Below are 16,119 nucleotides of genomic sequence, written 5' to 3' on the forward strand. Positions count from 1 at the left end.
CTGGATCTCTGCATCTTAATTCTCCTCTGAAGACTTTCTCAGGGGGTTGAGACCAGAGGTTATTCTTAGCGCCGGCCTGGACTCTCCCTCTCCGTCTCGTCGTCTCACTTTCTATGTTTGTCTGTGCTTCCTTCTGCCTGCTTTTCTTTTCTTTCAGTGTTTTTCTGACTTGAGGCAGTGCAGTAGGTTCCTCAGCCTGTTTTGTCTCGACTTCACGTCCTTCAGTTTCCTCCTGAGCTTTAATATTTTCCGTCCTTGGAGGTTTTCTCCCCGTCGACTTGACATCTGTCCTGGTCCTCTGAGCAGCTCTCCTGTATGATGGGAAAGACGGAGCTGTGCTCTCTGTATAAAGGCTTCCTGGACTGTATCTGCCTCTGCCTCAATGTGAGTATCTGTATTCTATTGTCTACTGAGAAACTAAACCACAAAAACGAGACACAAGACGACAAAAACGGGACACAAAACCACAAACGAGACATAAAAATGACAGAAATGAGACACAAAACCACAAAAACAAGATACAAAACGACAGAAACGAGACACAAAACAACAAAAACGAGACACAAAACCACAGAAATGAGACACAAAAACAAGATGCAAAAAAAAACGAGACACAAAACGACAGAAACGAGACACAAAACAATAGAAACGAACCACAAAATGACAAAAACGAGACACAAAACCACAGAAATGAGACACAAAACCACAAAAACAAGACACAAAACAAAACGACAGAAACGAGACACAAAACAAGCTGGTAACTGCTGTAACGGTGAACTTTCCCCACTGTGGGATCAATAAAGTTTATCTTAAGACACAAAATGACAGATATGAGACAAAACGACAAAACCAAAGCCGATAACGACTAAAACAAGACACAAAACGACAGAAATGAGTCATAAAACGAGGACTGTGGTCTGCAGCTCTCCTGTATTTCTGTATAAATCTGCATTCGCTGCTTGTCTAGTTTGAACCTTCAGGCGCCTCATCGCCGTTTCTCTCAGAGCCTCTGATATTAATAACAGCCTCAGAATGTCGATGGAAATAGAGCCTCAGCTCCTCCAACGAGACCACAAGTCATCTGGCATTTCTGATGAAGCTCCTGTGGACGGAGCTGAGGTCTCTGGACCAGCTGGAATCAGGAGGAGCTCTTTAGATGTGAAGCATCAGGGACCTGCTGAGGAGGTTTCACCTTCAGGAACATCAACACTCTGCACTCTGTCTGCAGCGGAAAGGTGACGACGCTGCTGGAGATGCCGAGCGAGACACCGACAACGGTCACCTGATGTACCGGAGCGGCGACGTCCTGGAGGACAGGTGTAAGTTTGACTCACCTGGAGGACCTCCTGGAGCTCTGCAGCTTTAATCTGATCTCAGTCTGTCTTTGCAGACGAGATCGTCGACACTCTAGGTGAAGGAACGTTTGGGAAGGTGGTGCAGTGTTTGGACCACAGCAGGTAACTACCTACTTGTCTACAGCAGGTAACGGTTCACCTACAGCACCGAGAAGATAAGTAGTGTAATGGTCCCCCCTTTTGTTCTTCTTAACTTTGGATCAGGGTCCAGTAGAACCTTAAAGGCTGCTGCTCATGTCAAAGTGAAAACATTTATCTGAAGGAATGTTCATGAATTAAAGATGTAAAATAAATGATTCTGTTATGATCACAGCGTCTGGCTGTGGCCAGTGACAGTCCCTTCCCTCCTCCGGTCCAGGTTTTTCTTTCTCCTAGGTGTGTTCTGACACAGAGGCTATGACAGGTGCAGGTGCTTAGTAATCAGCGGAGACAGAGTGTGGGCAGGTGCTCCTGATCATCATCTCTACACACCTCGCCATAAAACCAGATGTCATTCTTCACTTGGAGTGGGACTGTGAATCTACATCTGTTAGTGGTATGCACTGATCAGTTCTTGCCATTTGCTTTCTTTGGTTTTTAGTGATTCTGTGTTTCTTTTTGTAGTTCTTCACCAACCTGTGCCTCCTGGATCCGCTGTTTGCACCATTCTGTCCGTTGGAGAGAAACTCACCTGTTGGCTTCCTGGCTTCCATGCTTCTGCCAGACTCTTCTCCATTCCTGCCTCTGAAGCCAGCACATGCCTCTAGCCTCCTCATACCAGGAGCTGTTGGACCCCCAGCTCTCCTAACCCTCCCAGTCCGACACCTGTCTCTCCACTGCAGCCCCACAATCTACACCTGTTAGGTCGTCTCTACACTGCAATGGTTGGAGCCAGTCCTGCCACCAACTCTGTTCCCCTCGCTCAGTAAGCTAATTCCCCAGTACATAAGCACTACCAGATAATAGTTGTGTTCGGTGAACTAATGTTCCTTCATCGTTGATTACTATTTACGGCACGTTGCTAATTCCAGCTAAGGTTAAATATGGGCGCTACATCTTCAGCTGTGTTTTCGTGCACCACTGGGATTTGGGGATTCCGTTTGTTTGGGTTTAGTTCGGGGTTAGTTTCTGTTTGGGGTTTTTGTTGTATTCCTGTCTTGGTACCAAGCTGGGGTTATCTTTTGATATTGTTCTGTTGGTGTAATTACTTCTTCCATCCTGCAGAGGGAATCTAGTTCTGGCTGCGGTAAGCGGATAAGTATTTCCGGGTTTAGCAGTTCCGGGTTCTAGTTGTAGTCCAGTAGAGTTAGTTCTGGTTCCTGTATACTTTGGTTTCCTGTTCTAGTCCAGAATAGTAGTTCCTGTTCCCGTTTCCTGTAGTAGTCTGGAATAGTAGTTCCAGTTCCTGTTTCCTGTAGTAGTCCGGAATAGTAGCTCTGGTTCCTGTTTCCTGTAGTAGTCTGGAATAGTAGTTAATGTTTTCCTGTACTGTTAAACTCTGTCAGGTTCCTCAGGGACCCTGATCAACAGAACCTTTCAGGTCCAGAATCTAGTCCTCAGCTGGATGGAGGGCTGGACTCCAGAACTTCCACCTGATTGTCCTAAAAACCATCTCTGAGGATCTTTGTTTGCTTCGACTCATCGTCTGGATGGAAAACTGATCTTCTCTACGTCTCATCATCAGGTTGTCCTCCAGGATTTCATTTACACTCTACCTTTACCAGCCTTCCAGGGCCTGCTGCTGAGGAACATCATGATGCTGCCACCACCGTGCTTCATGTCATGAGGCAGCCACCACAGTCTCTCCCATCTCAGCTGCTGGAGCTTATAACTCCTTCAGAGGAGTCATAGGAGTCTTGGTGGCCTCCCTCTCTTGTCTCTTTCTCCTTCAGTGGAGTCATAGGAGTCTTGGTGGCCTCCCTCCCTAGTCTCTTTCTCCTTCAGAGGAGTCATAGGAGTCTTGGTGGCCTCCCTCTCTAGTCTCTTTCTCCTTCAGTGGAATCATAGGAGTCTTAGTGGCCTCCCTCTCTAGTCTCTTTCTCCTTCAGATGAGTCATAGGAGTCTTGGTGGCCTCCCTCTGTAGTCTCTCAGATCTTGAGGACGTCCTGCTCTAGTCAGATTTATTCATGTTCCATCTTCCTTCCATTTCTTAATGATGGATTTAACTGGACTTCAGGAACTTTAAATGTTCTTGTATCGTCCTGACTGATGCTGTTCAACAACCTTTTCTCAGAGTTTCTTGGTTCTTCAGTCTTCATGGTGTAGTTCTATCCAAGAGTTCTGATCCACCAGATACTGGACTTTCCACATCCAGGAGTCTTTATCCTCCGATCATTAAACTGTTGACATACTTCACGAGGAGGAGGAGTGGCGACAATCTACCTCTAGCTTAAAAATGAACCACAGACCTAAACCTAGTTACAGTTCATTTTGAAAATCTTACTCTGTCTCTGTCTCTCATCCAGATTTAAAAGCTCAGAAACCAGTTTTATTTGTTGTTGTATATCGTCCTCCTGCTCCTTACTGAGTTTTTATCTCAATTCTCAGACTTTTTATCTGATTTAGTGCTCAGCTCAGATAAAGTCATTATTGTGGGTGACTTCAACATTCGTGTTGACATGGACAGTGACAGCCTTACGACTGCTTTTAATTCAATATTAGACTCAATTGGGTTTTCTCAACATGTAAATAAACCAACTCAGTTTTAATCATACCCTTGACCTCGTTCTGACTTATGGCATAGAAATCAAACAGTTAACAGTATTTCCCCGGAACCCTCTTCTTTCTGACCATTTTATGATAACATTTCAATTTACAACAATAGATTGTATAGGAGTTAAGAATAAATATCATTACAGTAGATGTCTGTCTCACAATTCGATGACTAAATTTAAGGAAATAATAGCCTCTCTATTTAGTCCAGCACCACTTACTGATATAATGGAAGGGAAATATTATAATTTTACCCCCACAGAAGTGGATTATATTGTCAATAATGCTGCAGCCTCACTGCGTACAACACTTGATAGTGTTGCACCTGTAAAAAAGAAAGTTCTATCTCAGAGAGGACCTGCTCCTTGGTATAATTCCCATCTGTGGACTTTAAAGCAGGCGTCCCGAAAGCTGGAAAGGAAGTGGTACTCCACTAATTTAGAGGAAGTTTATGTAGCTTGGAAAAAAAGTCTAGTAATTTATAAAAAAGCTCTTCGTAATGCCAGGACAACATATTATTCATCTTTAATAGAGGAAAACAAGAACAACCCCAGGTTTCTCTTCAGCACTGTAGCCAGGCTGACAAAGAGTCAGAGCTCTGTTGAACCTTGTATTCCTTTAGCTTTGAGCAGTAACGACATCATGAGCTTCTTTACAAATAAAATTATTACGATTAGAGAAAAAATTAATCTGGCCCTTCCTGCAAATGTCACAGATGTATCATCGAGTACAGATGTTTTAGAATTGGCTGTAAGACCAGATGGATATTTAGAATTTTTCACTCCCATACATCTCTCTGAACTAATTTCAATAGTTTCTACATCCAAACCATCCACGTCTTTTAGATCCTATCCCAACTAGACTGTTCAAGGAGGCTTTACCTTTAATTAATTCCTCAATGTTAGATCTGATTAATCTCTCTCTAGTAACAGGTTATGTACCACAGGCTTTTAAGGTTGCTGTAATCAAACCTTTACTTAAAAAGCCCACTCTAGATCCAGATGTTTTAGCCAACTATAGACCAATTTCAAACCTCCCATTTCTCTCTAAAATTCTGGAAAGAACAGTTGCAAATCAATTATGTGAACATTTACAAAGGAATAGCTTGTTTGAAGAGTTTCAGTCAGGCTTCAGAGTGCATCATAGCACAGAAACAGCTCTGGTGAAAGTTACTAAGACCTTCTCATAGCGTCAGATAATGGACTGGTCTCTATACTTATTTTGTTGGACCTTAGTGCAGCATTCGATACAATCGACCACAAACTTTTATTACAGCGACTAGAACATTCTATTGGCATTAAAGGGACAGCACTGGACTGGTTTAAATCCTACTTATCAGACAGGTTCCAGTTTGTGCATGTCAACAATGACTCTTCTGAGCATACTAGGGTTAATCATGGCGTTCCTCAGGGTTCTGTCTTAGGACCAATACTGTTCACATTATACATGCTTCCCTTAGGCAATATTATTAGGAAGCACTGTACTAATTTCCATTATTACGCTGAGGACACTCAGTTGTATTTATCTATGAAGCCAAATGAAACTAATCAGCTAGCTAGACTGCAAGATTGTCTTAAGGACATAAAGACCTGGATGACCTATAATTTCCTACTACTGAATTCAGACCAGACTGAAGTCATTGTATTTGGCCCCAAACATCTTAGAAAATTGCTTTCAAAGCATATAGTTACTCTGGATGGTATTACATTGGCCTCCAGTACTACTGTGAGGAACCTCGGTGTTATCTTTGACCAGGACATGTCCTTTAACTCACACATAAAACAAATCTGTAGGACTTCCTTTTTCCACCTGAGAAATATTGTGAAAATCAGGAACATCCTGTCTCAGAGTGATGCAGAAAAACTAGTCCATGCATTTGTTACTTCTAGGCTTGACTACTGTAATTCCTTATTATCAGGTTGTCCCAATAGCTCTCTGAAACATCTACAGCTGATCCAAAATGCTGCAGCCAGAGTACTGACGGGAGTTAGCAAGAGAGATCATATTTCTCCTATGCTGGTTTCTCTTCATTGTCTTCCTGTTAAATCTAGAATAGAATTCAAAATCCTTCTTCTGACATATAAAACTCTTAACAACCAATCTCCATCATATCTTAAAGACCTGATAGTACCATATTATCCTAGCAGAACTCTTCGCTCTCAGACTGCAGGCTTACTTGGAGAAGTGACCTGTAACTTCTCTCTAAAAGTAGAATGTGAGGCAGAGCCTTCAGTTATCAGCTCCTCTCTTGTGGAACCAGCTCCCAGTTTGGGTTCTGGAGGCGGACACCCTCTCTAATTTTAAGACCAGGCTTAAAACCTTCCTTTTTGACAAATCTTATAGTTAGGACTGACTGGGGGACCCTGAGGGGGTCAGCTGGAGTCTTCCTCTTGGACGTCCCTTAGTTCTGCCCCTAGTTCTGCTGCTATAGGCCTAGGCTGCTGGAGGACCTCTCTGGATGCACTGAGCCCTTCTCTATCTACCATTATATTTAATATATATATATGCCATTATTGCATTACACTCACTCTGTTTCTCCCTGTGTCCTTTCTCCGAGTGTCCCTGGTCCCAGAGCTGGATGCTTCAGATCTGTGGTGGTTCTCCCACCAACTGGCCTAATCTCCATCTGTGGGATGCTGCTGCTGCTGACCTTCCTCCAGCCCACTGCTTCCAGCTGCCCATTTCCATCAATCTACTCTGCATCACCCTCACCATACTTGATTTGCTCGTCTACATATTTTTGAATTTACCACCAGCTATATATGTAGTATATTTAATGCCAGAGCCATACACCATAGCAGTAAACTATAATCAGTTTCCATGTTAGTTGTACTTTGCATGTATCATCTGTCTGATCATACATTTATTAAACTGTGTGTTTTATGGTCCTTGTGTCCCCCCCCTCTTCTCCCAGCCCTCTACCTCTACCTCTACCCCTCTATCTCTACCTCTCTACCTCTTCTGTCCCTCTCAACCCACCCGGCCAGCAGCAGATGGTTCCCCCACATTAGAGCCGGGTTCTGCTCCAGGTTTTTTTCCCTGTTAAAAGGGTGTTTTCCTGCCACTGTCTCCTTAGGGCTGCTCTGGGGGTTCAGGCATATGGGTTCTGTAAAGCGTCTCGAGACAATTTGACTGTAATTGGCGCTATATAAATAAAATTGAATTGAATACTTGGGTAAATATTTGTGCAATCACTTATTTTACATTTTATATTTGTAATGAATTGGCATTAATTAGCAGAAATCTGTTTTCACTTTGACGTGGAAGAGTCTTTTTTTTTTGTAAATTCTTGTCCAAAAATCCAGATTAAATCCAGATTGAGTTTTGAGAACCAGCTTCCAGTGAAGGCAAATGCTTTACAGAGGTAATGTGGAGCTTTATGGGTTATTATTTATGTTAAAGTTCAATTTTTAAACTCACAGAGGTGGAAGTCGAGTCGCCCTGAAGATCATCAAGAACCTGGAAAAATACAGAGAAGCAGCCAAACTGGAGATCAGCGTCCTGGAGAAGATCAGTGAAGAAGATCCCAGCAACAAGCAGTGAGTTGTGTTCTGTTTGAATCAGTGTTGAGGTGAAGGTTCCTGGGTTCTACCTCCACGTTTCCTGTTTTTTTAGTAACTGTGTTCAGATGCTCGACTGGTTCTACTACTACGGCCACGTCTGCATCTCCTTCGAGCTTCTGTCTCTCAGCACCTTTGACTTCCTGAAGTCCAACAACTTTCTGCCCTATCCCATCAGCCAGATCCGCCACATGGCCCAGCAGATCTGCCACGCCGTCAGCTGTGAGTTCAACGTTCCTCACCTCAAACCGGTTCCTCTGCAGCCATCTGAGTGGTTCTCCACAGCTGATAGAACATCTGGTAGAACTAATAGAACATCTAATATCAGCAGATAGAACATCTGATAGAACATCTAATATCAGCAGATAGAACATCAGATAGAACATCTAATATCAGCAGATAGAACATCTAATAGAACATCTAATATCAGCAGATAGAACATCAGATAGAAAATCTAATAGAACATCTAATATCAGCAGATAGAACATCTAATAGAACATCTAATATCAGCAGATAGAACATCAGATAGAAAATCTAATAGAACATCTAATATCAGCAGATAGAACATCTGATAGAACATCTAATAAAACATCTAATACCAGCAGATAGAACATCAGATAGAACATCTAATATCAGCAGATAGAACATCAGATAGAACATCTAATAGAACATCTAATATCAGCAGATAGAACATCTAATATCAGCAGATAGAACATCAGATAGAAAATCTAATAGAACATCTAATATCAGCAGATAGAATATCTGATAGAACATCTAATAGAACATCTAATATCAGCAGATAGAACATCTAATAGAACATCTAATATCAGCAGATAGAACATCAGATAGAAAATCTAATAGAACATCTAATATCAGCAGATAGAACATCTGATAGAACATCTAATAAAACATCTAATACCAGCAGATAGAACATCAGATAGAACATCTAATATCAGCAGATAGAACATCAGATAGAACATCTAATAGAACATCTAATATCAGCAGATAGAACATCTAATATCAGCAGATAGAATATCTGATAGAACATCTAATAGAACATCTAATATCAGCAGATAGAACATCTGATAGAACATCTAATAAAACATCTAATACCAGCAGATAGAACATCAGATAGAACATTTAATATCAGCAGATAGAACATCAGATAGAACATCTAATAGAACATCTAATATCAGCAGATAGAACATCAGATAGAAAATCTAATAGAACATCTAATATCAGCAGATAGAATATCTGATAGAACATCTAATAGAACATCTAATATCAGCAGATAGACTATCTGATAGAACATCTAATAGAACATCTAATATCAGCAGATAGAACATCTAATAGAACATCTAATATCAACAGATAGAACATCAGATAGAACTTCTCTCCTCCTCAGTTCTCCATGACCTCCAGCTGACTCACACAGACCTGAAGCCGGAGAACATCCTGTTCGTCAGCTCCGACTACTCGCTGGTCTACAACGCCAACAAGGTCAGACCCTTAGCCAGGAGTTGAAGGAGCAGTGGGCTCGTATCCATGAGGACATTATGGGCTGTTTGGGGACAATCTTTGCTCAAAATGATCGATTTATTCATTAAAAAACAATCCAATTTATAGCTTCTTTACTTTTAGATTTGTAGCTGCAACCATTAGAAACAGCTCAGTGCTGTTTGGAGAAACTAGAGAAATAAAAGTTAAATTTAAAATAAGAAAATTTCAGGTTGTTATCTTTAATAGTTCCTCACATGTTTTATTCTAACCAGTAGAATGATGAGATGTTCCAGTAGAAGTGATGAGATGTTCCCGGTAGAATGATGAGATGTTCCTGGTAGAGTGATAAGATGTTCCCGGTAGAGTGATGAGATGTTCCAGTAGAAGTGATAAGATGTTCCCGGTAGAATGATGAGATGTTTCCATGTTCCTGGTAGAATGATGAGATGTTCCTGGTAGAATGATGAGATTTTCCTGGTAGAGTGATGAGATGTTCCAGTAGAATAATGAGATGTTCCTGGTAGAGTGATGAGATGTTCCAATAGAAGTGATGAGATGTTTCCATGTTCCTGGTAGAGTGATGAGATGTTCCTGGTAGAGTGATGAGATGTTCCAGTAGAAGTGATGAGATGTTTCCATGTTCCTGGTAGAATGATGAGATGTTCCAGTAGAATGATGAGATGTTCCTGGTAGAGTGATGAGATGTTTCCATGTTCCTGGTAGAATGATGAGATGTCCCAGTAGAATGATGAGATGTTCCTAGTAGAATGATGAGCTGTTTCCATGTTCCTGGTAGAATGATGAGATTTTCCTGGTAGAGTGATGAGATGTTCCAGTAGAATAATGAGATGTTCCTGGTAGAGTGATGAGATGTTCCAATAGAAGTGATGAGATGTTTCCATGTTCCTGGTAGAGTGATGAGATGTTCCTGGTAGAGTGATGAGATGTTCCAGTAGAAGTGATGAGATGTTTCCATGTTCCTGGTAGAATGATGAGATGTTCCAGTAGAATGATGAGATGTTCCTGGTAGAGTGATGAGATGTTTCCATGTTCCTGGTAGAATGATGAGATGTTCCTGGTAGAGTGATGAGATGTTCCTGGTAGAATGATGAGATGTTTCCATGTTCCTGGTAGAATGATGAGATGTTCCTGGTAGAGTGATGAGATGTTCCAGTAGAAGTGATGAGATGTTTCCATGTTCCTGGTAGAATGATGAGATGTTCCTGGTAGAGTGATGAGATGTTTCCATGTTCCTGGTAGAATGATGAGATGTTCCTGGTAGAGTGATGAGATTTTCCAGTAGAATGATGAGATGTTCCTGGTAGAGTGATGAGATGTTCCAATAGAAGTGATGAGATGTTTCCATGTTCCTGGTAGAATGATGAGATGTTCCTGGTAGAGTGATGAGATGTTCCAGTAGAATGATGAGATGTTCCGGTAGAATGATGAGATGTTCCTGGTAGAGTGATGAGATGTTTCCATGTTCCTGGTAGAATGATGAGATGTTCCTGGTAGAGTGATGAGATGTTCCAGTAGAATCATGAGATGTTCTTGGTAAAGTGATGAGATGTTCCAGTAGAAGTGATGAGATGTTTCCATGTTCCTGGTAGAAGTGTAAGGAGAGGAGGGTGAAGGACTCCACTGTGAGGCTGGTGGACTTCGGTAGCGCCACCTTTGACCACGAACATCATTCAGCGGTGATTTCTACGAGACACTACAGAGCTCCAGAGGTCATCCTGGGTGAGAAGACTCAGGTTTACCACTGTTTATGGTCATTTTGTGTCTTTTTGAAGTCATTTTGTCTCTTTGTGGTCATTTTCTGTATTTCTGTGGTTGTTCTGTGTCTTTGTGTAGTAATTTTGTGTCTTTTTGTTGTTCTTTTATGTGTTCTTGCTCTAATTTTGTGTATTGTTGAATTCATTTAGTCTCTTTGTTATTGTTTTGTGTCTCTCTGTGGTTGTTTTGTGCCCTTTTGCAGTAATTTTGTGTATTTTTGTGGGTTTTTTGTGCCTCATTATGGTCATTTTATGTGTTTTTGTAGTTGTTCTGTATCTTTTTATAGTCATTTTGTCTTTTTGTGGTGGTTTTGTGTCTTTTTGTGTTTTTTTACGAGTTCTTGCTCTCATTTTGTGTATTGTTGAATTTGTTTTGTCTCTTTGTGGTAGTTTCCTGTCAGTTTGTGGTTGCCGTATGTCTCTTTGGAGTCATTTTGTGTATTTTTGTGTGTCTTTGTGGTCATTTTCTGTCTCTTTACAGTCATTTTGTGGTTGTTTTGTCCGTCTGTTCTGTGTCTTTTGCAGTCATTTTGTATCTTTTGTGGTCGTTTTGTGCATTTTTGTAGTTGTTTTGTGTCTTTGCAGTAATTTTGTGTGTCTTTGCAGTCATATTTGCACCTTTTTGTGGTTACTTTGTGCCTCTCTGTGGTTCTTTTGTGTGTTTTCATGGTTGTTTTTTGCCTTTTTGCAGTAATTTTGTGGGTTTTTGTGGTCATTTTTTTTCTTTTTGTGATTGTTTTATGTGTTCCTACTCTCATTTTGTGTATTGTTGAATTCGATGTGTCTCTTTGTGGTCATTTTCTGTGTCTTTATAGTCATTTTGTGGTCGTTTTGTCTGTCTGTTTTGTGGCTTCTGCAGTCATGTTGCAGATTTTTGTGTCATTTTGTGTCTTTATGGTTGTTTTGTGTAATTTTGTGGCTGCTTTGGGTCTTTTCTGCAGACCTAAGATGCTGTTTTTGCCTTTAAAGAACTCATTATCTCCATTAACTGTCCTCTGTAGCTCTTCATTATTATATTATTACATTTCATTATGGCTGTTTTCAGCTCCAGATGTGCGTTTTCTCCCCAGAGCTGGGCTGGAGTCACCCCTGTGACGTCTGGAGCATCGGCTGCATCCTGTTTGAGTTCTACGAAGGATTCACGCTGTTCCAGGTGGCTCCATCCACACCTTAGAGGTTCCATGAGCTCCACGCTGCTCTTTATCTTCACGTTCTTCTGTTCTCCTCCAGACTCACGACAACAGAGAACATCTGGCCATGATGGAGAGGATCCAGGGAGCGATTCCTCAGAGGATGATCCAGAGGAGCAGGTAGAGTCTCTCTGCTTTCAAACTGGAAAACACTCGATAGAACCCAACAGAAGCTGATCTTATCTCCTCAGGAAGCAGAAATATTTCCAGCGAGGCCGTCTGGACTGGAACGAGTGCACCAAGGCCGGACGCTACGTTAAGAACAAGTGCAAACCCTTAAAGGTGAGCCCCAGGTTCAGCTCACATCTGGAACATCTGCATGACAAATACACTTTAGTTTCAAATTTTGTCCAAAAAAACCCAAACCCCTTTTCTGAAAACGTTCTGGTGAAATTTTGTCTGATTTTGGAAAAGTTTCCAGACATTTTGGACAAATTTGGAATAGTTTTGGTCATGTTTCCAGACATTTTGGGGATGTTTATGTAACATGTAGTAGAATCAATGTAGCAAAAAGGTGAGTATGAACTATTACTACAATAGGAAGCTTAATCTCTAAAAATAATACAATTTAGTATATATATATATATATATATATATGTGTGTGTATGTATGTGTGTGTGTGTGTGTGTGTGTGTGTGTGTGTGTGTGTGTGTGTGTGTGTGGGCTTTATCTCTGGCAGTAGTAACATTAGGTTCGCTCAAGAAGGATAGTTGGACAAGGACAATATTTTAGTTAAACAGCTTTCATTTGACATTTATTATTAAAACGATCAACCTTAAATTGTAACTGATCAGAAAACAATCCAGGGGATCTGATAAATGACCATTTAACTCTGTACTAATCCCAACAGAACAGTACCAGTAAGTATAAACAATCTGCTGTCAAGTGCACTTGGAAAACAATAAACAAAAAAAAAAAAGAAAAAAAATGGACAATGCAACAATGTGTGGTGTGTGTGTTCAGTTCAGTTCATCTACCCAGGTAGTGTGTTTTTGTTCAAAATGTCTTAGCTGGATTTCAGAAGAGACGAGTGTATCCTTTTCCTTTGCCGCCCAATACAGCAGAGTCGAGTTCTCCCACCCTCCACGCTGATCCACTCCTCACTTTACGAAGCTCACTGGAATCTGGCTCACCGTTCAGCATCCACTTCAATGTCAAAAAAAACAACCTGCATACAGCAGCTGTTTTACAATTACAATCTATATATCTCCACTCACTGTACAGTTTAATATTTCTCTATTTCTGAAGCATGAATTCAGCGATAACAGAAAACACAACACATAAAGCTGTGTACATGAATTAACTCAATAACATTAGCTTTCCGTAAACACATCACAGAATTCACCATATGTGCAACGAGAAAACGGCAGAGTTAACCTATAAATACTGCCAGTTACTGTGTAGTGCAATTTATGGGTGTTACATTTATGTAATTTTGGACAAATTTAGGATCCATTTGGTGAAGTTTCAAGAAGTTTGGGACAAGTTTTGAGTTGTTTTCAGGAACTTTTGTCATTTTAGACACTTTTTAAGTCATCTTGGACGAGTTTGAATCCATGCTGGAGAAGCTTGGAGGCATTTTGTGTAATTTTGGAAAAATTTCAAGACATTTGAGTCATTATGGGGACTTTTTTCAATCATTTGGGAACGTTTTGGTCATTTTGTGCAACTCTGGTGTCATTTGAAGCATTTTTGAGCAATTTTGGAAAAAAACATTAATGATCTGGAGCAATATTATATTTTTTCCAATGCTTTTGATTATTTTCCATCATTTTTCTGTCATTTTTTTACACATTTGGGTCATTTTGGACACACTTCCGATCCATTTGGACCAGTTTTGGAGAAATTTTGAAGCATTTTGCGTAATTTGGGAACATTTCAAGACATTTTGGACAAGTTCAGAATTGTTTGGGAGAATTTTTGAGTTATTTTCAGAAAGTTTTGTCATTTTAGACACATTTTAGGCCATTTTGGACGAGTTTGATTCAATTTGGAGAAACTTGGAGGTTTTTACGTGTTCTTGCTCTCATTTTGTGTATTGTTGGATTTGTTTCGTCTCTTTTTGTTCGTTTCCTGTCAGTTTGTGGTCGTTTTGTGTCTCTTTGGAGTCATTTTGTGTATTTTTATGATCATTTTGTGTACTTTGTGGTCGTTTCGTGTCTCTTTGTGGTTGTTTTGTATATTTTCATAGTTGTTTTGTGTCTCTTTGTGGTTGTTTTGTACATTTTTTGCAGTAATTTTGTGTATTGTGGGATTAGTTTTGTCTCTTTGTGGTCTTTTCCTGTCAGTTTGTGGTTGCCATCTGTCTCTTTGTAGTCATTTTGTGTATTTTTGTGGTTGTTTTGGGTCTTTTGCAGTCATTATGCGTCTCTTTCTTGTGACTTTCTGTCTGATTGTGGTTCTCCTGGTTCTCTGCAGAAGTACTTGCTGTCTCACGGGACGGAGCATCACTTGTTCTTCGACCTGCTGGAGAAGATGTTGGAGTACGAACCGTCCAAGAGGATCCGTCTGTCCTCAGCTCTGAACCATCCGTTCTTCTTGTACCAGAAAGGGAAGAACCAGAGCTGGAAGAAAGACGCCAGCAGATGATCTGAGGTTCTGGATTCTCTTCAAGTCAACAGGAAGTTCACAAGAAAGAAACGCCGGAGAAGAATCAGAGGAGAAAAAGTTCGAATCAGTACCTGTGAGGTCAAAGCTTGGACTTTGTAGATGAAGAATGTAGAACTAGAAGGAGTCTAGATGTTCCCTCAGCAGGACAGAGTTTAAAAGAAGAACTCATCATAATACTGGAAAAAATACCATTTCCATCTGTTCATGAACATTTGAAAATATTGCTCTAAATAATGAAAAAATTCAAGAAAATTTTCTGAATTCTGTCCAAGAAACCCCAAACCCCTTTTCTGAAAACATTCTGGTGGAATTTTGTGTGATTTTGGAAAAGTTTCCAGACATTTTAGAGAAGTTTGGAATCATTTCGGTCACATTTTGAGTCATTCTGGGGACGTTTGTGAAATTTTGGACAAATTTAGGGTCCATTTGGTGAAGTTTCAAGATGTTTGGGACAAGTTTTGAGTTATTTTGAGGAAGTTTTGTTATTTTAGACACTTTTTAGGTCATCTTGGACGAGTTTGAATCCATGTTGGAGAAACTTGGAGGCATTTTTTAAAATTTTGGAGAAGTTCCAAGACATTTTGGATGAATTTTGAATTGTTTTGGTCCAATTTTGACTCATTTTGGGTACGTTTTGGACACATTTGGGTAATTCTGGACATGATTCAGATCCTTTTTGGTCAGTTTGGGTTGACAGCTGGTCCAAAATTGGATCTATAGTGACTAAAGAAGCGTCCAAAATTAGACCAAAAATGATCCAAATTTCATTTCTTCCATAACCACAGATTATTGATCTACTGTCCAATATTCCAGATTGTGAATAAATAACATTATAAGAAATAAGAACTTTCAGGTTTTTATTTTTAATAGTTAGTCAGATTTAATGAGAGAATAAACCTGATGGAAGCGACTTCTAAAACATTTTATTCTAAAAAATATTTGACATATCAAGCTGAAATTTTGCAGATATCTTTATAAATATTAACATTTGAAGCTTTAAAGTTTTCAGACAGATCAGAGCTGGTGGAACAGAAATAGTTTTAAAAATGTGGAAGAAGTGTGTAGGAAGTTGCATGAAAAGTTGAAAAGTAGCAGGTTTAGTCCTTTAAAGACTGAAACTGTAAAAAGGAAGAACAGGGTTCATGATTCATCTCTAAAATTTAGAGGATCTGTTCTGTAAATACAGAAGCTTTGAGCTTGTTCTGTGTGTCTTTTTCTAATAAATTTTCTATAAAATAACGTTTTTGTGGCCTCTCAGTCGTCCCCAGATAAACCCCATCGATTCGTCTGGATGGAGAGCAGACCAACGCTGCCAATAAAACAGAGGTACGGCAGACCAACGCTGCCAATAAAACAGAGGTACGGCAGACCAACGCTGCCAATAAAACAGAGGTACGGCAGACCAAGGCTGCCAATAAAACAGAGGTACGGCGGACC

At 40.2% G+C, this 16,119-nt stretch overlaps 1 protein-coding gene across 7 annotated transcripts; it reads left to right on the plus strand.

Moving 5' to 3' along the window:
* Window positions 1–67: 67 nt before the first annotated feature.
* Window positions 68–15,921, plus strand: clk2b (CDC-like kinase 2b). Of its 7 annotated transcripts, none has more exons than XM_055013859.1 (12): window positions 1,249–1,319; window positions 1,391–1,457; window positions 1,714–1,890; window positions 1,959–2,259; window positions 6,605–7,586; window positions 7,663–7,829; window positions 9,013–9,107; window positions 10,718–10,847; window positions 11,953–12,035; window positions 12,113–12,192; window positions 12,264–12,354; window positions 14,491–15,921. In XM_055013859.1, exons 6-12 carry the CDS (start codon window positions 7,676–7,678, stop codon window positions 14,659–14,661), a joined length of 804 nt encoding a protein of 267 aa, XP_054869834.1. In that variant the 5' UTR covers window positions 1,249–1,319; window positions 1,391–1,457; window positions 1,714–1,890; window positions 1,959–2,259; window positions 6,605–7,586; window positions 7,663–7,675; the 3' UTR covers window positions 14,662–15,921. The 7 variants fall into 7 exon arrangements, with proteins under 7 accessions (XP_054869832.1, XP_054869831.1, XP_023124394.2 ...); XM_035947437.2 differs by having other exon boundaries at window positions 7,470–7,586; XM_035947438.2 differs by having other exon boundaries at window positions 1,714–1,883; window positions 7,470–7,586.
* The last annotated feature ends 198 nt before the right edge of the window (window positions 15,922–16,119 follow it).

Source organism: Amphiprion ocellaris, chromosome 9, assembly GCF_022539595.1.
Source record: "Amphiprion ocellaris isolate individual 3 ecotype Okinawa chromosome 9, ASM2253959v1, whole genome shotgun sequence".
Lineage (NCBI taxonomy): Eukaryota > Metazoa > Chordata > Actinopteri > Pomacentridae > Amphiprion > Amphiprion ocellaris.